We start from the raw sequence: 27,945 nt of genomic DNA on the forward strand, positions 1-27,945 counted from the left end.
GCTCGTCTTCCTCCACCTCTATTCCATCTTCATTTTCCCCCTTCCCCTCCCTCCTTTTTCTTTTTTCACCCTCACCCCCCGACCAGTCCCGGCAGTTGACTGCCCCCTCCTGAGCCTGGTTCTGCCATAGGTTTCTCCTTTAGGTTTCTTTCACTTTAAAAGGAGTTTTTCCTATCCACTGTCGCCTGTGCTTGCTCAGAGGGGATTGTTGGGGTTTTCTCTCCTCTCTCTTTCCTTCTTTCTATCCCCCCTTTTCCCCCTTCTACCTTTTCCTTTACCCAATAAACACAATTGGCCTCATTTTACATGTGTTTGAAAAATGTCTTCATTCAACAATAATTCATCTTAGGTATAAAAACAAGAAATGGGTAATAGCAGCATGTGTGTTTGTGTGTGTGCATAATATACATACTTGTATACCAGAAGGAATTAATACTAGATGGGTAGAGACAGGTTTTAAAGACTAGAAATGAAAACATGTGAGTCCTGTCTTTAAATAAAAATATAGAATTCCCTATATTCCTATCTATTCCAAACAACGGTAGTAAGTAACAAAGTTTCAAATTTGTCTTTCCCTTTGACTCTTAATTTATTAACCATGAACAAGAGGTCAGAGGTCAAATGTGGCACGATACCTTAAATCTTTCTATGATACTTTCTGTATTTGGACCAGAGATGGGCAACACCGCATAGTCTGATTACTTTTTTCAAGTAACGAGTAAAGTAAGGGATTACTATTGCAAAAAAGGTACAGTAATTAGATTACTGTTACTTTCCCGTAAGCAGGCTACATTACTGCGTAACTAATCCTCGTCATTTTCTTCGCGAGAGTGTCTCATGACAATGACGTACGAGCATGCGACGTCCGTGGCAGCAACAGACGTGTGTAGATCAACAAAGGATAATATGGAGTGCAGGAGAGAGTACGACCATGCAGGGTTTAAAGCTTGGAAGTACTGACATTACTTTGACTTTGATTCTGTAAAAAGTGAGAAAAACATTGAAAACATACGGTAGTGAAGTCGGGTTTTTGTGATTAAGTTCTTAGCTCCCTGTTTCAGTTTTGTTGTCGTCCTCCCCGGTGTTCCCCTGACACTCTTGGTATTTGATGCATGAAGGCTTCCTCGGCTCAGCTCCCGTCTCCACACCCTGCTGTCACTTTTTTAAATACTTCCATCACACCAACAGGCACTTTAGAACAGGCTCAAACCGGAGAGGTGATTAATCGACCACAGCGCTGCACACCCCTGGCAACTTTGGGGGGTAAAGCCACTGGTTTGTGGTGGTTGCCAGGTGAAATCAGGGTCTGCTGCACCAAAAACATAATTGTGATTGCTTTGGTTGCAATCAGATTGCCATAGTCATCTGCAGTTTGCATGTAGGATGCCAACTACTCACCAAGCGGTGGGAAAAGTTTGGTTTGGTTTAGTTTGGCGTTCATCTTTACTTTTCCGTCCTTTCTAAAAACACTGACATATAGGTCTGGTCTACCTAGACTGGCAGCATGCTCGAGGTGTCCCAGGCTCGTCTGTTTGGTGACGCGGTAGATGAGCTCTCCCGGCTTGCTGTCCTGGTTGCTGGCTGACAGCTGCAGCGTGGTCAGCTTCTGAAAAATTACATTTTCTTATGTTGCAAGTCTCAAATCTTGATTGCCTAGATCCATTTAGTGTTTTATCATATGTGCTTTAAGCGGTAAATCTCAGGTAAAATGAACTGTTCTATCAGCCAGGAAGGACTCAAACACAGACCCAAGATAAACAAAGACTGGATACAGTCTCTATATTATCTGCATGTCGTTTGAAATCTACAAGACATGCTGACTCCATATCTGTGTAGGTTCCTAGTCAATCAGGTCATGGTCGTCTTAAGAGAGGCAGCTGGACTCCTTTAAAACATTTCACTTCTCATCCAAGAGGTTTGTTCAGCTTGAAAAACAAAAAGGTGGAGAGTCCCAGCTATTTAAACCCTAGTGGAGGTTGTTCTCTATGGACGTGGTAGCTGACCTACCTACTATTAATCATGAGCTAAGGTTTGAAAAACCGCATGTGTCATTACCAACAGGGGTTCCAAGTAAAACCACTGGCATCATGGGAGAGTGTCTGCATCTAAATTTCACTCTTTCATGGATGCCAGCATATGCTTGTCAAATAAAGCCTGATTTTAGTTTAGTTTTCCTTCTATAAACAGAGATATTTCTAAACTGGAAATGTTCAAACTTTCAAACTGGCGCAGAAAAAAATTCAAAGGGTATTAAGTGTCTGATGGTTCAAATTTCCTGGAAGGACGATCATTACAGTATACTGTAAAATGAAACAGTGCATGTACATATTATACTAGAGACTACATAACCACCGCACCAGAGGTGTAAGCACATTTTGCAAGGCACTCATTATACATTAAGACAGTTTTATAAACCTTCGTATATGTGAGATAAGGAAACCAATGAACAGCCTCAAACATAAACGAACAGATGGAGATACAGACTGTATTTGCAGATTACAGCTCCACCACAAATCAAACTTCAGGTATTTTATTTGTAACTGTAGGTAGATTTAGATCAGGACAGCACGTCTGACACTGTGGTCAGCAGCACAGGAGCACCACAGGGAACTGTGCTGTCCCCTCTTCTCTTCACCCTGTACACCTCTGACTTCTGCTACATCTCTGAATTATGCCACATTCAGAAGTTTGCAGATGACACGGCCATCATGGGGTGTATCTGGGATGATCAGGAAGAGGAGTACAGAAGTCTGGTGAGGAACTTTGTCGCATGGAGTCACACAAACCACCTGCAACTCAACACCTCAAAGACTAAGGAACTGGTTGTGGACTTCGGGAGGTCCAGAGAAGGTCCACTGCCGGTTCAGATAGAGGGGGAGGAGGTGGAGGTGGTCAACAAGTACAAGTACCTCGGGCTGTGGGTGGACGATAAACTGGACTGGTCATGCAACACAGAGCACCTGTATAAAAAAGCCCAAAGCCGACTGTACTTCCTCAGGAGGCTGAGGTCTTTTAACATCTGCAGGAAGCTCCTGAGGATGTTTTACCAGTCAGTGGTTGCTGGAGTACTTTTCTATGCTGTGGTGTGCTGGGGGAGCAGCACAACAAAGAAGGACTCATGCAGGCTGGAGAAACTGATCAGGAAGGCTGGCTCTGTGGTCGGCATGAAGCTGGACACTCTGGTGACAGTGGCAGAGAAAAGCACACTAAAAAAACTGCTGGACATTATGAACAATGCTGGGCATCCTCTGCACACGGCCATTAACAACCAGAAGAGTCTGTTCAGTGACAGGTTGCTTCTCCCCAAGACAAGAACTAACAGACTTAAAAACTCCTTTGTCCCACACGCCATCAAACTGTTTAACTCCTCTCTGGAGGGGAGAGGGAGGGGAAACAGGAGGACAAAGGAGGGGGGAACAACTAAGCTGTAGTGCCTCTTCACTTCACTGTGCAATACCTTTTGTGCAATACTTTTGTTAATAGTCAACAGTGCAATAGACCTCAATACTTGAAATGTGCAATTCACTTGTATTTTTATTTTTATTCCTATTTATTCTATTTATCCCCTTCGTATATTTTATTTTATTTATATATGTCTCTGTATTTATATATGTCTCTGTATTTATGTGTGTGTGTGTGTGTGTGTGTGTGTGTGTGTGTGTGTGTGTGTGTGTGTGTGTGTGTATAATATTCTGTAATTTCTGTCGGTGCTATGCTTTTGGAAACCGAATTTCCCAGAGGAACCCACCCGAGGGATTAATAAAGTTTTATCTTATCTTATCTCTTATTTGTTCTCGTGAATTGAAGAAACAACAGAAAACAAAACCTTGTCGTTTTACAGTTTGGGACCAGAAACCTTTGTCCGGGAGGAAGAAAACGATTCTCACTATGTAAAGGATCATCAAGAAAAATTAAACCAGCTGACCGCTGTAACTGTCTGGTGCACAGGAAAATTCAGCTGTGGTTCTCCAATCAGCCTGTTAGACCACTTAACAATCTGAGAGAGTTTCTGCTCTTTTCAGATAACTATCCAAACCACAACACCAAGAAAAAGGACAAAACACATTCAATAAAAGCATGATGAAATAAAACCATCATGGTTTTATCAACGTGGAAACAAGAAAGCCTTCTTAAACACAAGAGCCGCTGGGGCCCCTTTCTGCACACAGCTTCAGTGTTTGCTTTGAAATTCAGCTTTGAATCAAAAGGGAGATATTTATTACACTGAACACTTTCCACATTTTGACTGCACACTCCTAAGTTAGAGGCAGGGTAACGATGCTGTAAGGCATGGCCCGCTTTACCTAAATAACTAAAAAAAAAGACCACAATTAGTGACCGAAACATAGTGTTGTAATAAATTAAACTCAGTAAGAAATTGTTTGGAAATTGCCTCCCCCTGCAGGCCATAACAAAAACTGCACTATCATGGGACCACCGTCTTGCTCCTTTCTTAACCTCAGGCTATCCATGTTTGCGCATGGAAGTGTAGGATATCCCAGGACACAGCTGTACCTCCAAATATTAATGAGTTCAGATGGATTAATAATTGTCTTTGACCAAAGGTCTCCTGCCTATATGATAAATTGGTAATGGTCAGGTTTTGCTTTCCCCTCCAGCACTCAGGAGAAGATACAGGAGTGTAACAGTATGATAATTTGGCTCAATGATAAAACACCCAGGACTTAATTACCTGCAGCGCAAACACATATGCGACGGACACCAGGTTTTATGAGTGCAATGTGTCCAATACCAAATCAAATGCCTGCGTCAGTGCATCACTACATGCTGCATTTCGGTTTGCTGGCTAGTAGCAGCAGCAGCTACACTCAGATGATCAAGCTAAATTTCTGACACTATCACAGTGTTATTCCACACCACACACTGTGATGCAGGACCAGGACTAAATTATAGGAGAGATGACAAAGCTTTGAGAGCAGCTCCATGAAAATATAAAAATATCAGTGTTATCCTTCAGCCTCTTAGTAGCTGCACATATAGAATAAATTTCAAAATCCTGCATCACCTCAATCTCCAGTGACAAGACTTGGCATCAGACCTTGAGGTCAAGGTCACGAAGATTCAAACTTTTTTGAGTCTTGTGCTAGATGTATCTATGGTATCAATTTGAAAATACAACATTGCTTCATTTTCAAGTTATTGTATTTGCAAACCTGGGCGTCCATGGCACCGTGGCAAAGTCGTGGCGTCTCTTTCCGTTATACGTGTGTTGTCTTAGCCTTCATATTTTGTTGTGACATGTGTTTGTAAGCCACCATGGCATTTTCTGGCCACACACTGAGTTTGTTTCCTCAATTTGGCTCTTATCAAATTTACAAGGGAATTAAACTAAACTGAGACTAAAGTTAAACTGAAATAACAATGCTTCTCTTTACTCTGTGTTGCCTCTGAAGTATAAAACCCAGTGGGAAACATAATCAGGTTTGTCTGTAACAACCCAGCATCACTCAGCGTGAAACTAAAGGTGACCGTCTTAAAAACAAGAACCAGATTTTTTTTTTTTTGGTCTCCAGTTTTGTTATCCTCACTGATTGTGGATGCAAAGACCTGATACAGCTGTTTGTAATACAACACGTTTGTAGTTATTCCTGAAATACAACGTGTGCAACAGACACATTACATAGTTATCTATGATGTGCATTAATGAGGAAAAGACCAAAACTTCTTCTGAATTTACACTTTTATTGAGTTCCAGCTGTGATATTTCATTTCCCAACATTTTCACATGGAACAGTTATCATATAAATTGCAATATTGAATAAAACAAGGGGTCAAACAGGTTTTAAATCCTGATTTGTATCAGCTACCAGTTAACCTATATTAGTTCCTTTCAGATTAATCAAAGTTTCTTTTAGTTGTTGTTCTAACTCTCTGATCAATACAATTGATAGAACTCCACTCAGTTCTATCAATTTAATTTACCCTGATTCAGTCCACCCAATGCTTTCACTCACTGTATGTGCAAACTGTCTGGTTATGATACCCAGTAACACTTCAACGAGTTACCAATACAATGCAAACAAAATGAATTTGTCTTGAAAGGTGCTGTATAAATAAAACTGTACTTTTACTTACTTTCTTTATTCACTTTGTATGTTATTGCAATAATACTTATTTTCTTTTTACAAAAATAACAGGGATTGAAACTTTATTGGTAATTTTCCAAGTAAAAAAATTATCCTCATTCAAAAGTCATGTAAGAACCTCATTGGCTCACGGAATGTTGATGTTATTTTAAAAAATTCATACAAAACTATGACCTCATTCAAAAATGTCATGTGACAACCTCATTGGCTTATGGAATTCTGATGTCACAGGCTTCTAAAGCATTGATCCTTTGAAGCTTTGATCCTCATGAATTCTTAAGTAGGGGTGAGGATGTAGAACTTTCAGTCCGTTATTTGCAGCACTTGTGTTAGCAGCATTCAAACGTTCACCAGTAAAGCATTTTCAAACATTTGGATCCTTTCCGTACTCACGGTATACAGACTCCAACATGTCTCAGAAACAGCAAGAAAGACAAGAAGTTGACCCCAGCTCTATTCCATGGTATGAGTCCCTAGACCCTTATATCAGCTCTCTTCCTTGGGATGAACAGGTAGAGTTAGAGGAAAAGCGACTGGAAGAAATGGAGAAAGAAAATCTCATGAACAGAGAAAAGATTAAGATCCTGATGGAAGAAAATGAGAGAAAGAGCACTGAATTAGAAGAATTATCCTACCAGCTTGAAGAAAAACAGGGTATTATTGAGGAGAAACAATGGGCTCTCCAAGACGAGAAGAATCAGGAGCTCCAAGAAAAGCTTGATGGAGCTCTGGAAAAAATTAAAGACCTGCTCCAAAATGAGACAAAACAGAGCATTAAAGGGGATAAAATGCTCAAGAAGAATCAGGAGCTCCAAGAGAAGCTTGACGAAGCTCTGGAAAAAAATAAAGATCTGCTCCAAAAGGAGAAAAAAGAGAGCATAAAACAGGAAAACATGCTCAAGAAGAATCAGGAGCTCCAAGAGAAGCTTGACGAAGCTCTGGAAAAACTGAAAGAAATCCACCAAGAAGAGAAACAACAGTCCACACAGCAGAGAGACATGCAGCGCAAACTCCAAGCCATGGAGGAAAAATACAAAGCTCTGCATGTGAAACATGATAAAACTCTGCACAAAAATCAACAGTTGCTTCAAGACAAGAAGCAAATGGAAATTAAACTGAAACAAATGGACTCCAATGTTGACGAGATGGAGGAAAAACACAGATTGCTCCAAATCAGGCTCGAGAAAACAGTGCACAGAAATAAAGAGTTCATTCAAGAGAGAGAGCAACAAGAAATGCTCGAGAAAGAAACGGACTCCAAGCTTGAAGTCTTGGAGGAAGAACTGAAAATGCTGCAAATGACTCTTGAGGAAGCACTGCTCAAAAATAAAGAGATGCTTCATGAGAAAGACCAACAGCAAATACATCAGGAAGAAATGTATTGCAAGCTGAGGAACATCGAGAAACAAAATGAAGGCTTGCAAGTTATGTTTGATGAAGCTCTGGAAAGAAATAAAGAGTTGGTTCACGAGAAAGACCAACAGAAAATACAAAAGGAAGAAATGGATTGCAAGATGAAGAACATCAAGACACAGAATGAAGGCTTGCAAGTTATGTTTGATGAAGCTCTGGAAAGAAATAAAGAGTTGGTTCACGAGAAAGACCAACAGAAAATACAAAAGGAAGAAATGTATTGCAAGATGAAGAACATCAAGACACAAAATGAAGGCTTGCAAGTTATGCTTGATGAAGCTCTGGAGAGAAATAAGGAGATCCTCCAAGACAAAAAACAAGAGCCCGTAGAGCAGAGCGACCTGCAGAGCAAACTCCAAGCCATGGAGGAAAAATACAAAGCTCTGCAGGTGAAACATGACAAAACTCTGCACAAAAATCAACAGTTGCTTCAAAACAAGAAGCAAATGGAAATTAAACTGAAACAAATGGGCTCCAATGTTGACGAGATGGAGGAAAAACACAGATTGCTCCAAATCAGGCTCGATAAAAAAGTGCACGGAAATAACCAGCTGCTTCAAGAAAAAGACCAACAGAAAATACAACTGGAAGAAGAAAAACTTATTCTTCAGAGGAAAAATGAAGAACTCCAAGAACTGTATAATGAAACAAAGTACAAAACAACTGTACTGGAAGGAGAAAAGAAAAAACTGGCAAATCAATGCTCAGCGATGCAGAGTAGCATCAATGCAATGCTGAGAAAAAATACAGAACTTGAAGAACTTTCTAAGACCTTGAAGCACAAAAACACTGAAATCCAGGCACAAAAGCAAGAACAACAGAAAACACATAAAGACCTGCAGTGTAGACTTCAAGATATCCAGAAGAGAAACCAGCAGCTGGAAGACATGCACACAGATGTGCACAAGGCAAAGCAAATAGAGGAGGCAACAGTTAAAGAACTGAAAGACCATCTTAAAGAAAAACAAGAACAATTAGAAGACATGGTGAAAAGATGCAACAAACTTGAGAAAGAAAACACAGAAACAATGGATGAGCTGAAAACCCTCATCATTGAGAAAAAAGTGCTGGTGGAAGAATATCTAAAAAAGAAGAGAAAACGTTTCCACTGGTTCTGGAGGAGGGACACTGCTGCTTCTCACCTGATGTAAGCTCGTCTTCCTCCACCTCTATTCCATCTTCATTTTCCCCCTTCCCCTCCCTCCTTTTTCTTTTTTCACCCTCACCCCCCGACCAGTCCCGGCAGTTGACTGCCCCCTCCTGAGCCTGGTTCTGCCATAGGTTTCTCCTTTAGGTTTCTTTCACTTTAAAAGGAGTTTTTCCTATCCACTGTCGCCTGTGCTTGCTCAGAGGGGATTGTTGGGGTTTTCTCTCCTCTCTCTTTCCTTCTTTCTATCCCCCCTTTTCCCCCTTCTACCTTTTCCTTTACCCAATAAACACAATTGGCCTCATTTTACATGTGTTTGAAAAATGTCTTCATTCAACAATAATTCATCTTAGGTATAAAAACAAGAAATGGGTAATAGCAGCATGTGTGTTTGTGTGTGTGCATAATATACATACTTGTATACCAGAAGGAATTAATACTAGATGGGTAGAGACAGGTTTTAAAGACTAGAAATGAAAACATGTGAGTCCTGTCTTTAAATAAAAATATAGAATTCCCTATATTCCTATCTATTCCAAACAACGGTAGTAAGTAACAAAGTTTCAAATTTGTCTTTCCCTTTGACTCTTAATTTATTAACCATGAACAAGAGGTCAGAGGTCAAATGTGGCACGATACCTTAAATCTTTCTATGATACTTTCTGTATTTGGACCAGAGATGGGCAACACCGCATAGTCTGATTACTTTTTTCAAGTAACGAGTAAAGTAAGGGATTACTATTGCAAAAAAGGTACAGTAATTAGATTACTGTTACTTTCCCGTAAGCAGGCTACATTACTGCGTAACTAATCCTCGTCATTTTCTTCGCGAGAGTGTCTCATGACAATGACGTACGAGCATGCGACGTCCGTGGCAGCAACAGACGTGTGTAGATCAACAAAGGATAATATGGAGTGCAGGAGAGAGTACGACCATGCAGGGTTTAAAGCTTGGAAGTACTGACATTACTTTGACTTTGATTCTGTAAAAAGTGAGAAAAACATTGAAAACATACGGTAGTGAAGTCGGGTTTTTGTGATTAAGTTCTTAGCTCCCTGTTTCAGTTTTGTTGTCGTCCTCCCCGGTGTTCCCCTGACACTCTTGGTATTTGATGCATGAAGGCTTCCTCGGCTCAGCTCCCGTCTCCACACCCTGCTGTCACTTTTTTAAATACTTCCATCACACCAACAGGCACTTTAGAACAGGCTCAAACCGGAGAGGTGATTAATCGACCACAGCGCTGCACACCCCTGGCAACTTTGGGGGGTAAAGCCACTGGTTTGTGGTGGTTGCCAGGTGAAATCAGGGTCTGCTGCACCAAAAACATAATTGTGATTGCTTTGGTTGCAATCAGATTGCCATAGTCATCTGCAGTTTGCATGTAGGATGCCAACTACTCACCAAGCGGTGGGAAAAGTTTGGTTTGGTTTAGTTTGGCGTTCATCTTTACTTTTCCGTCCTTTCTAAAAACACTGACATATAGGTCTGGTCTACCTAGACTGGCAGCATGCTCGAGGTGTCCCAGGCTCGTCTGTTTGGTGACGCGGTAGATGAGCTTGCCCGGCTTGCTGTCCTGGTTGCTGGCTGACAGCTGCAGCGTGGTCAGCTTCTGAAAAATTACATTTTCTTATGTTGCAAGTCTCAAATCTTGATTGCCTAGATCCATTTAGTGTTTTATCATATGTGCTTTAAGCGGTAAATCTCAGGTAAAATGAACTGTTCTATCTGCCAGGAAGGACTCAAACACAGACCCAAGATAAACAAAGACTGGATACAGTCTCTATATTATCTGCATGTCGTTTGAAATCTACAAGACATGCTGACTCCATATCTGTGTAGGTTCCTAGTCAATCAGGTCATGGTCGTCTTAAGAGAGGCAGCTGGACTCCTTTAAAACATTTCACTTCTCATCCAAGAGGTTTGTTCAGCTTGAAAAACAAAAAGGTGGAGAGTCCCAGCTATTTAAACCCTAGTGGAGGTTGTTCTCTATGGACGTGGTAGCTGACCTACCTACTATTAATCATGAGCTAAGGTTTGAAAAACCGCATGTGTCATTACCAACAGGGGTTCCAAGTAAAACCACTGGCATCATGGGAGAGTGTCTGCATCTAAATTTCACTCTTTCATGGATGCCAGCATATGCTTGTCAAATAAAGCCTGATTTTAGTTTAGTTTTCCTTCTATAAACAGAGATATTTCTAAACTGGAAATGTTCAAACTGGCGCAGAAAAAAATTCAAAGGGTATTAAGTGTCTGATGGTTCAAATTTCCTGGAAGGACGATCATTACAGTATACTGTAAAATGAAACAGTGCATGTACATATTATACTAGAGACTACATAACCACCGCACCAGAGGTGTAAGCACATTTTGCAAGGCACTCATTATACATTAAGACAGTTTTATAAACCTTCGTATATGTGAGATAAGGAAACCAATGAACAGCCTCAAACATAAACGAACAGATGGAGATACAGACTGTATTTGCAGATTACAGCTCCACCACAAATCAAACTTCAGGTATTTTATTTGTAACTGTAGGTAGATTTAGATCAGGACAGCACGTCTGACACTGTGGTCAGCAGCACAGGAGCACCACAGGGAACTGTGCTGTCCCCTCTTCTCTTCACCCTGTACACCTCTGACTTCTGCTACATCTCTGAATTATGCCACATTCAGAAGTTTGCAGATGACACGGCCATCATGGGGTGTATCTGGGATGATCAGGAAGAGGAGTACAGAAGTCTGGTGAGGAACTTTGTCGCATGGAGTCACACAAACCACCTGCAACTCAACACCTCAAAGACTAAGGAACTGGTTGTGGACTTCGGGAGGTCCAGAGAAGGTCCACTGCCGGTTCAGATAGAGGGGGAGGAGGTGGAGGTGGTCAACAAGTACAAGTACCTCGGGCTGTGGGTGGACGATAAACTGGACTGGTCATGCAACACAGAGCACCTGTATAAAAAAGCCCAAAGCCGACTGTACTTCCTCAGGAGGCTGAGGTCTTTTAACATCTGCAGGAAGCTCCTGAGGATGTTTTACCAGTCAGTGGTTGCTGGAGTACTTTTCTATGCTGTGGTGTGCTGGGGGAGCAGCACAGCAAAGAGGGACTCATGCAGGCTGGAGAAACTGATCAGGAAGGCTGGCTCTGTGGTCGGCATGAAGCTGGACACTCTGGTGACAGTGGCAGAGAAAAGCACACTAAAAAAACTGCTGGACATTATGAACAATGCTGGGCATCCTCTGCACACGGCCATTAACAACCAGAAGAGTCTGTTCAGTGACAGGTTGCTTCTCCCCAAGACAAGAACTAACAGACTTAAAAACTCCTTTGTCCCACACGCCATCAAACTGTTTAACTCCTCTCTGGAGGGGAGAGGGAGGGGAAACAGGAGGACAAAGGAGGGGGGAACAACTAAGCTGTAGTGCCTCTTCACTTCACTGTGCAATACCTTTTGTGCAATACTTTTGTTAATAGTCAACAGTGCAATAGACCTCAATACTTGAAATGTGCAATTCACTTGTATTTTTATTTTTATTCCTATTTATTCTATTTATCCCCTTCGTATATTTTATTTTATTTATATATGTCTCTGTATTTATATGTGTGTGTGTGTGTGTGTGTGTGTGTGTGTGTGTGTGTGTGTGTGTGTGTGTGTGTGTGTGTGTGTGTGTGTGTGTGTGTGTGTGTGTGTATAATATTCTGTAATTTCTGTCGGTGCTATGCTTTTGGAAACCGAATTTCCCAGAGGAACCCACCCGAGGGATTAATAAAGTTTTATCTTATCTTATCTCTTATTTGTTCTCGTGAATTGAAGAAACAACAGAAAACAAAACCTTGTCGTTTTACAGTTTGGGACCAGAAACCTTTGTCCGGGAGGAAGAAAACGATTCTCACTATGTAAAGGATCATCAAGAAAAATTAAACCAGCTGACCGCTGTAACTGTCTGGTGCACAGGAAAATTCAGCTGTGGTTCTCCAATCAGCCTGTTAGACCACTTAACAATCTGAGAGAGTTTCTGCTCTTTTCAGATAACTATCCAAACCACAACACCAAGAAAAAGGACAAAACACATTCAATAAAAGCATGATGAAATAAAACCATCATGGTTTTATCAACGTGGAAACAAGAAAGCCTTCTTAAACACAAGAGCCGCTGGGGCCCCTTTCTGCACACAGCTTCAGTGTTTGCTTTGAAATTCAGCTTTGAATCAAAAGGGAGATATTTATTACACTGAACACTTTCCACATTTTGACTGCACACTCCTAAGTTAGAGGCAGGGTAACGATGCTGTAAGGCATGGCCCGCTTTACCTAAATAACTAAAAAAAAAGACCACAATTAGTGACCGAAACATAGTGTTGTAATAAATTAAACTCAGTAAGAAATTGTTTGGAAATTGCCTCCCCCTGCAGGCCATAACAAAAACTGCACTATCATGGGACCACCGTCTTGCTCCTTTCTTAACCTCAGGCTATCCATGTTTGCGCATGGAAGTGTAGGATATCCCAGGACACAGCTGTACCTCCAAATATTAATGAGTTCAGATGGATTAATAATTGTCTTTGACCAAAGGTCTCCTGCCTATATGATAAATTGGTAATGGTCAGGTTTTGCTTTCCCCTCCAGCACTCAGGAGAAGATACAGGAGTGTAACAGTATGATAATTTGGCTCAATGATAAAACACCCAGGACTTAATTACCTGCAGCGCAAACACATATGCGACGGACACCAGGTTTTATGAGTGCAATGTGTCCAATACCAAATCAAATGCCTGCGTCAGTGCATCACTACATGCTGCATTTCGGTTTGCTGGCTAGTAGCAGCAGCAGCTACACTCAGATGATCAAGCTAAATTTCTGACACTATCACAGTGTTATTCCACACCACACACTGTGATGCAGGACCAGGACTAAATTATAGGAGAGATGACAAAGCTTTGAGAGCAGCTCCATGAAAATATAAAAATATCAGTGTTATCCTTCAGCCTCTTAGTAGCTGCACATATAGAATAAATTTCAAAATCCTGCATCACCTCAATCTCCAGTGACAAGACTTGGCATCAGACCTTGAGGTCAAGGTCACGAAGATTCAAACTTTTTTGAGTCTTGTGCTAGATGTATCTATGGTATCAATTTGAAAATATAACATTGCTTCATTTTCAAGTTATTGTATTTGCAAACCTGGGCGTCCATGGCACCGTGGCAAAGTCGTGGCGTCTCTTTCCGTTATACGTGTGTTGTCTTATCCTTCATATTTTGTTGTGACATGTGTTTGTAAGCCACCATGGCATTTTCTGGCCACACACTGAGTTTGTTTCCTCAATTTGGCTCTTATCAAATTTACAAGGGAATTAAACTAAACTGAGACTAAAGTTAAACTGAAATAACAATGCTTCTCTTTACTCTGTGTTGCCTCTGAAGTATAAAACCCAGTGGGAAACATAATCAGGTTTGTCTGTAACAACCCAGCATCACTCAGCGTGAAACTAAAGGTGACCGTCTTAAAAACAAGAACCAGATTTTTTTTTTTTTGGTCTCCAGTTTTGTTATCCTCACTGATTGTGGATGCAAAGACCTGATACAGCTGTTTGTAATACAACACGTTTGTAGTTATTCCTGAAATACAACGTGTGCAACAGACACATTACATAGTTATCTATGATGTGCATTAATGAGGAAAAGACCAAAACTTCTTCTGAATTTACACTTTTATTGAGTTCCAGCTGTGATATTTCATTTCCCAACATTTTCACATGGAACAGTTATCATATAAATTGCAATATTGAATAAAACAAGGGGTCAAACAGGTTTTAAATCCTGATTTGTATCAGCTACCAGTTAACCTATATTAGTTCCTTTCAGATTAATCAAAGTTTCTTTTAGTTGTTGTTCTAACTCTCTGATCAATACAATTGATAGAACTCCACTCAGTTCTATCAATTTAATTTACCCTGATTCAGTCCACCCAATGCTTTCACTCACTGTATATGCAAACTGTCTGGTTATGATACCCAGTAACACTTCAACGAGTTACCAATACAATGCAAACAAAATGAATTTGTCTTGAAAGGTGCTGTATAAATAAAACTGTACTTTTACTTACTTTCTTTATTCACTTTGTATGTTATTGCAATAATACTTATTTTCTTTTTACAAAAATAACAGGGATTGAAACTTTATTGGTAATTTTCCAAGTAAAAAAATTATCCTCATTCAAAAGTCATGTAAGAACCTCATTGGCTCACGGAATGTTGATGTTATTTTAAAAAATTCATACAAAACTATGACCTCATTCAAAAATGTCATGTGACAACCTCATTGGCTTATGGAATTCTGATGTCACAGGCTTCTAAAGCATTGATCCTTTGAAGCTTTGATCCTCATGAATTCTTAAGTAGGGGTGAGGATGTAGAACTTTCAGTCCGTTATTTGCAGCACTTGTGTTAGCAGCATTCAAACGTTCACCAGTAAAGCATTTTCAAACATTTGGATCCTTTCCGTACTCACGGTATACAGACTCCAACATGTCTCAGAAACAGCAAGAAAGACAAGAAGTTGACCCCAGCTCTATTCCATGGTATGAGTCCCTAGACCCTTATATCAGCTCTCTTCCTTGGGATGAACAGGTAGAGTTAGAGGAAAAGCGACTGGAAGAAATGGAGAAAGAAAATCTCATGAACAGAGAAAAGATTAAGATCCTGATGGAAGAAAATGAGAGAAAGAGCACTGAATTAGAAGAATTATCCTACCAGCTTGAAGAAAAACAGGGTATTATTGAGGAGAAACAATGGGCTCTCCAAGACGAGAAGAATCAGGAGCTCCAAGAAAAGCTTGATGGAGCTCTGGAAAAAATTAAAGACCTGCTCCAAAATGAGACAAAACAGAGCATTAAAGGGGATAAAATGCTCAAGAAGAATCAGGAGCTCCAAGAGAAGCTTGACGAAGCTCTGGAAAAAAATAAAGATCTGCTCCAAAAGGAGAAAAAAGAGAGCATAAAACAGGAAAACATGCTCAAGAAGAATCAGGAGCTCCAAGAGAAGCTTGACGAAGCTCTGGAAAAACTGAAAGAAATCCACCAAGAAGAGAAACAACAGTCCACACAGCAGAGAGACATGCAGCGCAAACTCCAAGCCATGGAGGAAAAATACAAAGCTCTGCATGTGAAACATGATAAAACTCTGCACAAAAATCAACAGTTGCTTCAAGACAAGAAGCAAATGGAAATTAAACTGAAACAAATGGACTCCAATGTTGACGAGATGGAGGAAAAACACAGATTGCTCCAAATCAGGCTCGAGAAAACAGTGCACAGAAATAAAGAGTTCATTCAAGAGAGAGAGCAACAAGAAATGCTCGAGAAAGAAACGGACTCCAAGCTTGAAGTCTTGGAGGAAGAACTGAAAATGCTGCAAATGACTCTTGAGGAAACACAGCTCAAAAATAAAGAGATGCTTCATGAGAAAGACCAACAGCAAATACATCAGGAAGAAATGTATTGCAAGCTGAGGAACATCGAGAAACAAAATGAAGGCTTGCAAGTTATGTTTGATGAAGCTCTGGAAAGAAATAAAGAGTTGGTTCACGAGAAAGACCAACAGAAAATACAAAAGGAAGAAATGGATTGCAAGATGAAGAACATCAAGACACAGAATGAAGGCTTGCAAGTTATGCTTGATGAAGCTCTGGAGAGAAATAAAGAGTTGGTTCACGAGAAAGACCAACAGAAAATACAAAAGGAAGAAATGTATTGCAAGATGAAGAACATCAAGACACAAAATGAAGGCTTGCAAGTTATGCTTGATGAAGCTCTGGAGAGAAATAAGGAGATCCTCCAAGACAAAAAACAAGAGCCCGTAGAGCAGAGCGACCTGCAGAGCAAACTCCAAGCCATGGAGGAAAAATACAAAGCTCTGCAGGTGAAACATGACAAAACTCTGCACAAAAATCAACAGTTGCTTCAAAACAAGAAGCAAATGGAAATTAAACTGAAACAAATGGGCTCCAATGTTGACGAGATGGAGGAAAAACACAGATTGCTCCAAATCAGGCTCGATAAAAAAGTGCACGGAAATAACCAGCTGCTTCAAGAAAAAGACCAACAGAAAATACAACTGGAAGAAGAAAAACTTATTCTTCAGAGGAAAAATGAAGAACTCCAAGAACTGTATAATGAAACAAAGTACAAAACAACTGTACTGGAAGGAGAAAAGAAAAAACTGGCAAATCAATGCTCAGCGATGCAGAGTAGCATCAATGCAATGCTGAGAAAAAATACAGAACTTGAAGAACTTTCTAAGACCTTGAAGCACAAAAACACTGAAATCCAGGCACAAAAGCAAGAACAACAGAAAACACATAAAGACCTGCAGTGTAGACTTCAAGATATCCAGAAGAGAAACCAGCAGCTGGAAGACATGCACACAGATGTGCACAAGGCAAAGCAAATAGAGGAGGCAACAGTTAAAGAACTGAAAGACCATCTTAAAGAAAAACAAGAACAATTAGAAGACATGGTGAAAAGATGCAACAAACTTGAGAAAGAAAACACAGAAACAATGGATGAGCTGAAAACCCTCATCATTGAGAAAAAAGTGCTGGTGGAAGAATATCTAAAAAAGAAGAGAAAACGTTTCCACTGGTTCTGGAGGAGGGACACTGCTGCTTCTCACCTGATGTAAGCTCGTCTTCCTCCACCTCTATTCCATCTTCATTTCCCCCCTTCCCCTCCCTCCTTTTTCTTTTTTCACCCTCACCCCCCGACCAGTCCCGGCAGTTGACTGCCCCCTCCTGAGCCTGGTTCTGCCATAGGTTTCTCCTTTAGGTTTCTTTCACTTTAAAAGGAGTTTTTCCTATCCACTGTCGCCTGGTGCTTGCTCAGAGGGGATTGTTGGGGTTTTCTCTCCTCTCTTTCCTTCTTTCTATCCCCCCTTTTCCCCCTTCTACCTTTTCCTTTACCCAATAAACACAATTGGCCACATTTTACATGTGTTTGAAAAATGTCTTCATTCAACAATAATTCATCTTAGGTATAAAAACAAGAAATGGGTAATAGCAGCATGTGTGTTTGTGTGTGTGCATAATATACATACTTGTATACCAGAAGGAATTAATACTAGATGGGTAGAGACAGGCAGAGGCGGAGCCAGACATTTGAAACACCCGGGGCTTAGCCCAAAGAGTAGTATGCATGTGGGATTTTTTTTTTTTTTTTGGGGGGGGGGGGGGTGTAGAAATGACTGAAAGATTAATAGGCTCTGTTCAAAAAAGAATGACTTCATATAGGGAAAAATATATATCACATGTGCAGGACACCTTAAACTAGTTTTTTAATTAAGCAGCAAGGCAGAACAAGGTCAGGGCTGCATCAAGACACGAGGACTAAACCCCAATTCAACCAGACCCAGAACTGATCCAGAATTAAAACAGGACTACAACAGTTCAAAATCAGGACTACTGAGGACTTAACCAAGACAGAACCAGAATCAGAACTAGATGATAGCACTAAAAATCATCATAGACCTGCACTACACTTATTTTTTTAATTCTACCAAAGTCCACTATTTAGATTGAGAAAAGTTTATATAATTATTTAGCCTTGTTGTGCAAACAAGCCTGCAGAACTTAATAAATACAGAATTTGAAAAATAACAAACCTAAAAAGAAACACTAGGTACGAGATACATGAGGACCTGTCTGTCCTCGTTCTCCTCTCTCTCCCTCTTTGTGCTGACAATCATCAAATATACAGTTGAAACCAGATATTTACTCTTCAGATAAAAACACTTTTTTAATTGTAACATCAAATCAGACTAAATGTTTATTTCTTTAGATTGATAAATATAAAAACATATTTGTTAACTTTAAGAGTAAAGAGAGAAACTATCTGTATTTCTTAATTGCAAATGGCACCAAATTGTATTCAAACTTGAGCCACACTTATGGAGCTCCACAGTTCTTTTCCTGGTGTTTTGGTTGATATCTCTTGATTTTCCCATGTCAAAGAAACAGGCTCTGTGTTTTGCCTTATATGCATCCACAGCTGTGCCACCAGTTTACTCACATGGACTCTACTAACCTATCAGAAGCTTCTTCAGCTCAGAATGGAATCGTCTGGAGTTTTCTTATTAATTAACAATAAATTTAGTGTACATGTACTCCTAAATTTGATGAAAGTGATAAAAATAGCTCTGTCTCTCTTTATTCTGAAATTTAACTAATTCAAAATATATTTCAATATTTATCTAAAACAAAAATTTACTCTGTTGTACAGTAAAAATGTTTTGTTTTCTCCCTAAAGTGTATGTAAATATCTGGTTACAAATGTGAATATCCTGCTGTGTACTGAAATCCCTCTTGTTTTGCATAGAAATATACTGAACAACATACAAAGCATAATATATAAAATAACATTTACCTGAGTTTTTTCTTTGAAAGAACCCTCGAATGTCCATTCTTATGTTTCAGTACATAACTGAAACCGATTTAGTCGGGAGGGTAAGAACTGAGAATATGAAATAAACACACGTAAGCTAAGACTCTAAAAAAAAAATAGCATTTGTTCGGCTTTTCATTTTGCCATTTGTTGATTCACTTGAAGAGCGAGTAACGTAATATTGGTCAAGTGATCAGTTTGATATCAATCTTTCGTGATGCACCGTCATATTTACATTATTTGTACGGTACGAATGATTTGCTTTGGTACCTGGTCAAACTTAAGCTCTCCTTAGTATGGCTGGCTCCGTCTCTCCAACAGCGCACTCACGGGCAGCAGCTGCCCCGCCCCCTCGCTCAGTCGCTTAGTGCCTGAGCTTGGATCATACCAATATCAGGGGGGGATTCACGCACAGTCGTAAATTCCCACAGTGTGCACTATGTGCTTCGAATATTGTGTGTACTTTTTGTTTTATACAGTTGTCAGCCAGGCATCTAACTATGAAAAAATTACACTCCAAAATACCCCGGGCTTCTGACAAAACAACCCGGGCTTAAGCCCCGTAAGCCACCCCCCCGCTCCGCCCCTGGAGACAGGTTTTAAAGACTAGAAATGAAAACATGTGAGTCCTGTCTTTAAATAAAAATATAGAATTCCCTATATTCCTATCTATTCCAAACAACGGTAGTAAGTAACAAAGTTTCAAATTTGTCTTTCCCTTTGACTCTTAATTTATTAACCATGAACAAGAGGTCAGAGGTCAAATGTGGCACGATACCTTAAATCTTTCTATGATACTTTCTGTATTTGGACCAGAGATGGGCAACACCGCATAGTCTGATTACTTTTTTCAAGTAACGAGTAAAGTAAGGGATTACTATTGCAAAAAAGGTACAGTAATTAGATTACTGTTACTTTCCCGTAAGCAGGCTACATTACTGCGTAACTAATCCTCGTCATTTTCTTCGCGAGAGTGTCTCATGACAATGACGTACGAGCATGCGACGTCCGTGGCAGCAACAGACGTGTGTAGATCAACAAAGGATAATATGGAGTGCAGGAGAGAGTACGACCATGCAGGGTTTAAAGCTTGGAAGTACTGACATTACTTTGACTTTGATTCTGTAAAAAGTGAGAAAAACATTGAAAACATACGGTAGTGAAGTCGGGTTTTTGTGATTAAGTTCTTAGCTCCCTGTTTCAGTTTTGTTGTCGTCCTCCCCGGTGTTCCCCTGACACTCTTGGTATTTGATGCATGAAGGCTTCCTCGGCTCAGCTCCCGTCTCCACACCCTGCTGTCACTTTTTTAAATACTTCCATCACACCAACAGGCACTTTAGAACAGGCTCAAACCGGAGAGGTGATTAATCGACCACAGCGCTGCACACCCCTGGCAACTTTGGGGGGTAAAGCCACTGGTTTGTGGTGGTTGCCAGGTGAAATCAGGGTCTGCTGCACCAAAAACATAATTGTGATTGCTTTGGTTGCAATCAGATTGCCATAGTCATCTGCAGTTTGCATGTAGGATGCCAACTACTCACCAAGCGGTGGGAAAAGTTTGGTTTGGTTTAGTTTGGCGTTCATCTTTACTTTTCCGTCCTTTCTAAAAACACTGACATATAGGTCTGGTCTACCTAGACTGGCAGCATGCTCGAGGTGTCCCAGGCTCGTCTGTTTGGTGACGCGGTAGATGAGCTCGCCCGGCTTGCTGTCCTGGTTGCTGGCTGACAGCTGCAGCGTGGTCAGCTTCTGAAAAATTACATTTTCTTATGTTGCAAGTCTCAAATCTTGATTGCCTAGATCCATTTAGTGTTTTATCATATGTGCTTTAAGCGGTAAATCTCAGGTAAAATGAACTGTTCTATCAGCCAGGAAGGACTCAAACACAGACCCAAGATAAACAAAGACTGGATACAGTCTCTATATTATCTGCATGTCGTTTGAAATCTACAAGACATGCTGACTCCATATCTGTGTAGGTTCCTAGTCAATCAGGTCATGGTCGTCTTAAGAGAGGCAGCTGGACTCCTTTAAAACATTTCACTTCTCATCCAAGAGGTTTGTTCAGCTTGAAAAACAAAAAGGTGGAGAGTCCCAGCTATTTAAACCCTAGTGGAGGTTGTTCTCTATGGACGTGGTAGCTGACCTACCTACTATTAATCATGAGCTAAGGTTTGAAAAACCGCATGTGTCATTACCAACAGGGGTTCCAAGTAAAACCACTGGCATCATGGGAGAGTGTCTGCATCTAAATTTCACTCTTTCATGGATGCCAGCATATGCTTGTCAAATAAAGCCTGATTTTAGTTTAGTTTTCCTTCTATAAACAGAGATATTTCTAAACTGGAAATGTTCAAACTTTCAAACTGGCGCAGAAAAAAATTCAAAGGGTATTAAGTGTCTGATGGTTCAAATTTCCTGGAAGGACGATCATTACAGTATACTGTAAAATGAAACAGTGCATGTACATATTATACTAGAGACTACATAACCACCGCACCAGAGGTGTAAGCACATTTTGCAAGGCACTCATTATACATTAAGACAGTTTTATAAACCTTCGTATATGTGAGATAAGGAAACCAATGAACAGCCTCAAACATAAACGAACAGATGGAGATACAGACTGTATTTGCAGATTACAGCTCCACCACAAATCAAACTTCAGGTATTTTATTTGTAACTGTAGGTAGATTTAGATCAGGACAGCACGTCTGACACTGTGGTCAGCAGCACAGGAGCACCACAGGGAACTGTGCTGTCCCCTCTTCTCTTCACCCTGTACACCTCTGACTTCTGCTACATCTCTGAATTATGCCACATTCAGAAGTTTGCAGATGACACGGCCATCATGGGGTGTATCTGGGATGATCAGGAAGAGGAGTACAGAAGTCTGGTGAGGAACTTTGTCGCATGGAGTCACACAAACCACCTGCAACTCAACACCTCAAAGACTAAGGAACTGGTTGTGGACTTCGGGAGGTCCAGAGAAGGTCCACTGCCGGTTCAGATAGAGGGGGAGGAGGTGGAGGTGGTCAACAAGTACAAGTACCTCGGGCTGTGGGTGGACGATAAACTGGACTGGTCATGCAACACAGAGCACCTGTATAAAAAAGCCCAAAGCCGACTGTACTTCCTCAGGAGGCTGAGGTCTTTTAACATCTGCAGGAAGCTCCTGAGGATGTTTTACCAGTCAGTGGTTGCTGGAGTACTTTTCTATGCTGTGGTGTGCTGGGGGAGCAGCACAGCAAAGAAGGACTCATGCAGGCTGGAGAAACTGATCAGGAAGGCTGGCTCTGTGGTCGGCATGAAGCTGGACACTCTGGTGACAGTGGCAGAGAAAAGGACACTAAAAAAACTGCTGGACATTATGAACAATGCTGGGCATCCTCTGCACACGGCCATTAACAACCAGAAGAGTCTGTTCAGTGACAGGTTGCTTCTCCCCAAGACAAGAACTAACAGACTTAAAAACTCCTTTGTCCCACACGCCATCAGACTGTTTAACTCCTCTCTGGAGGGGAGAGGGAGGGGAAACAGGAGGACAAAGGAGGGGGGAACAACTAAGCTGTAGTGCCTCTTCACTTCACTGTGCAATACCTTTTGTGCAATACTATTGTTAATAGTCAACAGTGCAATAGACCTCAATACTTGAAATGTGCAATTCACTTGTATTTTTATTTTTATTCCTATTTATTCTATTTATCCCCTTTGTATATTTTATTTATATTTGTCTCTGTATTTATATGTGTGTGTGTGTGTGTGTGTGTGTGTGTGTGTGTGTGTGTGTGTGTGTGTGTGTGTGTGTGTGTGTGTGTGTATAATATTCTGTAATTTCTGTCGGTGCTATGCTTTTGGAAACCGAATTTCCCAGAGGAACCCACCCGAGGGATTAATAAAGTTTTATCTTATCTTATCTCTTATTTGTTCTCGTGAATTGAAGAAACAACAGAAAACAAAACCTTGTCGTTTTACAGTTTGGGACCAGAAACCTTTGTCCGGGAGGAAGAAAACGATTCTCACTATGTAAAGGATCATCAAGAAAAATTAAACCAGCTGACCGCTGTAACTGTCTGGTGCACAGGAAAATTCAGCTGTGGTTCTCCAATCAGCCTGTTAGACCACTTAACAATCTGAGAGAGTTTCTGCTCTTTTCAGATAACTATCCAAACCACAACACCAAGAAAAAGGACAAAACACATTCAATAAAAGCATGATGAAATAAAACCATCATGGTTTTATCAACGTGGAAACAAGAAAGCCTTCTTAAACACAAGAGCCGCTGGGGCCCCTTTCTGCACACAGCTTCAGTGTTTGCTTTGAAATTCAGCTTTGAATCAAAAGGGAGATATTTATTACACTGAACACTTTCCACATTTTGACTGCACACTCCTAAGTTAGAGGCAGGGTAACGATGCTGTAAGGCATGGCCCGCTTTACCTAAATAACTAAAAAAAAAGACCACAATTAGTGACCGAAACATAGTGTTGTAATAAATTAAACTCAGTAAGAAATTGTTTGGAAATTGCCTCCCCCTGCAGGCCATAACAAAAACTGCACTATCATGGGACCACCGTCTTGCTCCTTTCTTAACCTCAGGCTATCCATGTTTGCGCATGGAAGTGTAGGATATCCCAGGACACAGCTGTACCTCCAAATATTAATGAGTTCAGATGGATTAATAATTGTCTTTGACCAAAGGTCTCCTGCCTATATGATAAATTGGTAATGGTCAGGTTTTGCTTTCCCCTCCAGCACTCAGGAGAAGATACAGGAGTGTAACAGTATGATAATTTGGCTCAATGATAAAACACCCAGGACTTAATTACCTGCAGCGCAAACACATATGCGACGGACACCAGGTTTTATGAGTGCAATGTGTCCAATACCAAATCAAATGCCTGCGTCAGTGCATCACTACATGCTGCATTTCGGTTTGCTGGCTAGTAGCAGCAGCAGCTACACTCAGATGATCAAGCTAAATTTCTGACACTATCACAGTGTTATTCCACACCACACACTGTGATGCAGGACCAGGACTAAATTATAGGAGAGATGACAAAGCTTTGAGAGCAGCTCCATGAAAATATAAAAATATCAGTGTTATCCTTCAGCCTCTTAGTAGCTGCACATATAGAATAAATTTCAAAATCCTGCATCACCTCAATCTCCAGTGACAAGACTTGGCATCAGACCTTGAGGTCAAGGTCACGAAGATTCAAACTTTTTTGAGTCTTGTGCTAGATGTATCTATGGTATCAATTTGAAAATACAACATTGCTTCATTTTCAAGTTATTGTATTTGCAAACCTGGGCGTCCATGGCACCGTGGCAAAGTCGTGGCGTCTCTTTCCGTTATACGTGTGTTGTCTTATCCTTCATATTTTGTTGTGACATGTGTTTGTAAGCCACCATGGCATTTTCTGGCCACACACTGAGTTTGTTTCCTCAATTTGGCTCTTATCAAATTTACAAGGGAATTAAACTAAACTGAGACTAAAGTTAAACTGAAATAACAATGCTTCTCTTTACTCTGTGTTGCCTCTGAAGTATAAAACCCAGTGGGAAACATAATCAGGTTTGTCTGTAACAACCCAGCATCACTCAGCGTGAAACTAAAGGTGACCGTCTTAAAAACAAGAACCAGATTTTTTTTTTTTGGTCTCCAGTTTTGTTATCCTCACTGATTGTGGATGCAAAGACCTGATACAGCTGTTTGTAATACAACACGTTTGTAGTTATTCCTGAAATACAACGTGTGCAACAGACACATTACATAGTTATCTATGATGTGCATTAATGAGGAAAAGACCAAAACTTCTTCTGAATTTACACTTTTATTGAGTTCCAGCTGTGATATTTCATTTCCCAACATTTTCACATGGAACAGTTATCATATAAATTGCAATATTGAATAAAACAAGGGGTCAAACAGGTTTTAAATCCTGATTTGTATCAGCTACCAGTTAACCTATATTAGTTCCTTTCAGATTAATCAAAGTTTCTTTTAGTTGTTGTTCTAACTCTCTGATCAATACAATTGATAGAACTCCACTCAGTTCTATCAATTTAATTTACCCTGATTCAGTCCACCCAATGCTTTCACTCACTGTATGTGCAAACTGTCTGGTTATGATACCCAGTAACACTTCAACGAGTTACCAATACAATGCAAACAAAATGAATTTGTCTTGAAAGGTGCTGTATAAATAAAACTGTACTTTTACTTACTTTCTTTATTCACTTTGTATGTTATTGCAATAATACTTATTTTCTTTTTACAAAAATAACAGGGATTGAAACTTTATTGGTAATTTTCCAAGTAAAAAAATTATCCTCATTCAAAAGTCATGTAAGAACCTCATTGGCTCACGGAATGTTGATGTTATTTTAAAAAATTCATACAAAACTATGACCTCATTCAAAAATGTCATGTGACAACCTCATTGGCCTATGGAATTCTGATGTCACAGGCTTCTAAAGCATTGATCCTTTGAAGCTTTGATCCTCATGAATTCTTAAGTAGGGGTGAGGATGTAGAACTTTCAGTCCGTTATTTGCAGCACTTGTGTTAGCAGCATTCAAACGTTCACCAGTAAAGCATTTTCAAACATTTGGATCCTTTCCGTACTCACGGTATACAGACTCCAACATGTCTCAGAAACAGCAAGAAAGACAAGAAGTTGACCCCAGCTCTATTCCATGGTATGAGTCCCTAGACCCTTATATCAGCTCTCTTCCTTGGGATGAACAGGTAGAGTTAGAGGAAAAGCGACTGGAAGAAATGGAGAAAGAAAATCTCATGAACAGAGAAAAGATTAAGATCCTGATGGAAGAAAATGAGAGAAAGAGCACTGAATTAGAAGAATTATCCTACCAGCTTGAAGAAAAACAGGGTATTATTGAGGAGAAACAATGGGCTCTCCAAGACGAGAAGAATCAGGAGCTCCAAGAAAAGCTTGATGGAGCTCTGGAAAAAATTAAAGACCTGCTCCAAAATGAGACAAAACAGAGCATTAAAGGGGATAAAATGCTCAAGAAGAATCAGGAGCTCCAAGAGAAGCTTGACGAAGCTCTGGAAAAAAATAAAGATCTGCTCCAAAAGGAGAAAAAAGAGAGCATAAAACAGGAAAACATGCTCAAGAAGAATCAGGAGCTCCAAGAGAAGCTTGACGAAGCTCTGGAAAAACTGAAAGAAATCCACCAAGAAGAGAAACAACAGTCCACACAGCAGAGAGACATGCAGCGCAAACTCCAAGCCATGGAGGAAAAATACAAAGCTCTGCATGTGAAACATGATAAAACTCTGCACAAAAATCAACAGTTGCTTCAAGACAAGAAGCAAATGGAAATTAAACTGAAACAAATGGACTCCAATGTTGACGAGATGGAGGAAAAACACAGATTGCTCCAAATCAGGCTCGAGAAAACAGTGCACAGAAATAAAGAGTTCATTCAAGAGAGAGAGCAACAAGAAATGCTCGAGAAAGAAACGGACTCCAAGCTTGAAGTCTTGGAGGAAGAACTGAAAATGCTGCAAATGACTCTTGAGGAAGCACTGCTCAAAAATAAAGAGATGCTTCATGAGAAAGACCAACAGCAAATACATCAGGAAGAAATGTATTGCAAGCTGAGGAACATCGAGAAACAAAATGAAGGCTTGCAAGTTATGTTTGATGAAGCTCTGGAAAGAAATAAAGAGTTGGTTCACGAGAAAGACCAACAGAAAATACAAAAGGAAGAAATGGATTGCAAGATGAAGAACATCAAGACACAGAATGAAGGCTTGCAAGTTATGTTTGATGAAGCTCTGGAAAGAAATAAAGAGTTGGTTCACGAGAAAGACCAACAGAAAATACAAAAGGAAGAAATGTATTGCAAGATGAAGAACATCAAGACACAAAATGAAGGCTTGCAAGTTATGCTTGATGAAGCTCTGGAGAGAAATAAGGAGATCCTCCAAGACAAAAAACAAGAGCCCGTAGAGCAGAGCGACCTGCAGAGCAAACTCCAAGCCATGGAGGAAAAATACAAAGCTCTGCAGGTGAAACATGACAAAACTCTGCACAAAAATCAACAGTTGCTTCAAAACAAGAAGCAAATGGAAATTAAACTGAAACAAATGGGCTCCAATGTTGACGAGATGGAGGAAAAACACAGATTGCTCCAAATCAGGCTCGATAAAAAAGTGCACGGAAATAACCAGCTGCTTCAAGAAAAAGACCAACAGAAAATACAACTGGAAGAAGAAAAACTTATTCTTCAGAGGAAAAATGAAGAACTCCAAGAACTGTATAATGAAACAAAGTACAAAACAACTGTACTGGAAGGAGAAAAGAAAAAACTGGCAAATCAATGCTCAGCGATGCAGAGTAGCATCAATGCAATGCTGAGAAAAAATACAGAACTTGAAGAACTTTCTAAGACCTTGAAGCACAAAAACACTGAAATCCAGGCACAAAAGCAAGAACAACAGAAAACACATAAAGACCTGCAGTGTAGACTTCAAGATATCCAGAAGAGAAACCAGCAGCTGGAAGACATGCACACAGATGTGCACAAGGCAAAGCAAATAGAGGAGGCAACAGTTAAAGAACTGAAAGACCATCTTAAAGAAAAACAAGAACAATTAGAAGACATGGTGAAAAGATGCAACAAACTTGAGAAAGAAAACACAGAAACAATGGATGAGCTGAAAACCCTCATCATTGAGAAAAAAGTGCTGGTGGAAGAATATCTAAAAAAGAAGAGAAAACGTTTCCACTGGTTCTGGAGGAGGGACACTGCTGCTTCTCACCTGATGTAAGCTCGTCTTCCTCCACCTCTATTCCATCTTCATTT

The 27,945-nt window shown here is 40.3% G+C and overlaps 3 protein-coding genes across 3 annotated transcripts; all 3 read left to right on the forward strand.

Annotated features, from left to right (window-relative positions):
- Positions 1-5,735: 5,735 nt before the first annotated feature.
- Positions 5,736-8,671, forward strand: LOC308385374 (uncharacterized protein; the record flags this gene model as incomplete). Its single annotated transcript, XM_080864228.1, has 1 exon — positions 5,736-8,671. Exon 1 carries the CDS (start codon positions 6,518-6,520, stop codon positions 8,669-8,671), a length of 2,154 nt encoding a protein of 717 aa, XP_080720354.1. The 5' UTR covers positions 5,736-6,517.
- Positions 8,672-14,840: 6,169 nt separating this feature from the next.
- Positions 14,841-17,350, forward strand: LOC308385375 (uncharacterized protein; the record flags this gene model as incomplete). Its single annotated transcript, XM_080864229.1, has 1 exon — positions 14,841-17,350. The coding sequence occupies exon 1, from the start codon at positions 15,197-15,199 to the stop codon at positions 17,348-17,350; it is 2,154 nt and encodes a 717-aa protein (XP_080720355.1). The 5' UTR covers positions 14,841-15,196.
- Positions 17,351-25,684: 8,334 nt separating this feature from the next.
- On the forward strand, positions 25,685-27,910 carry LOC308385377 (uncharacterized protein; the record flags this gene model as incomplete). The annotated part of the gene is made up of 1 exon (XM_080864230.1): positions 25,685-27,910. Exon 1 carries the CDS (start codon positions 25,757-25,759, stop codon positions 27,908-27,910), a length of 2,154 nt encoding a protein of 717 aa, XP_080720356.1. The 5' UTR covers positions 25,685-25,756.
- Between the last annotated feature and the right edge of the window lie 35 nt (positions 27,911-27,945).

This window comes from Rhamphochromis sp. 'chilingali', assembly GCF_963969265.1.
Source record: "Rhamphochromis sp. 'chilingali' genome assembly, chromosome: 18".
NCBI lineage: Eukaryota > Metazoa > Chordata > Actinopteri > Cichliformes > Cichlidae > Rhamphochromis > Rhamphochromis sp. 'chilingali'.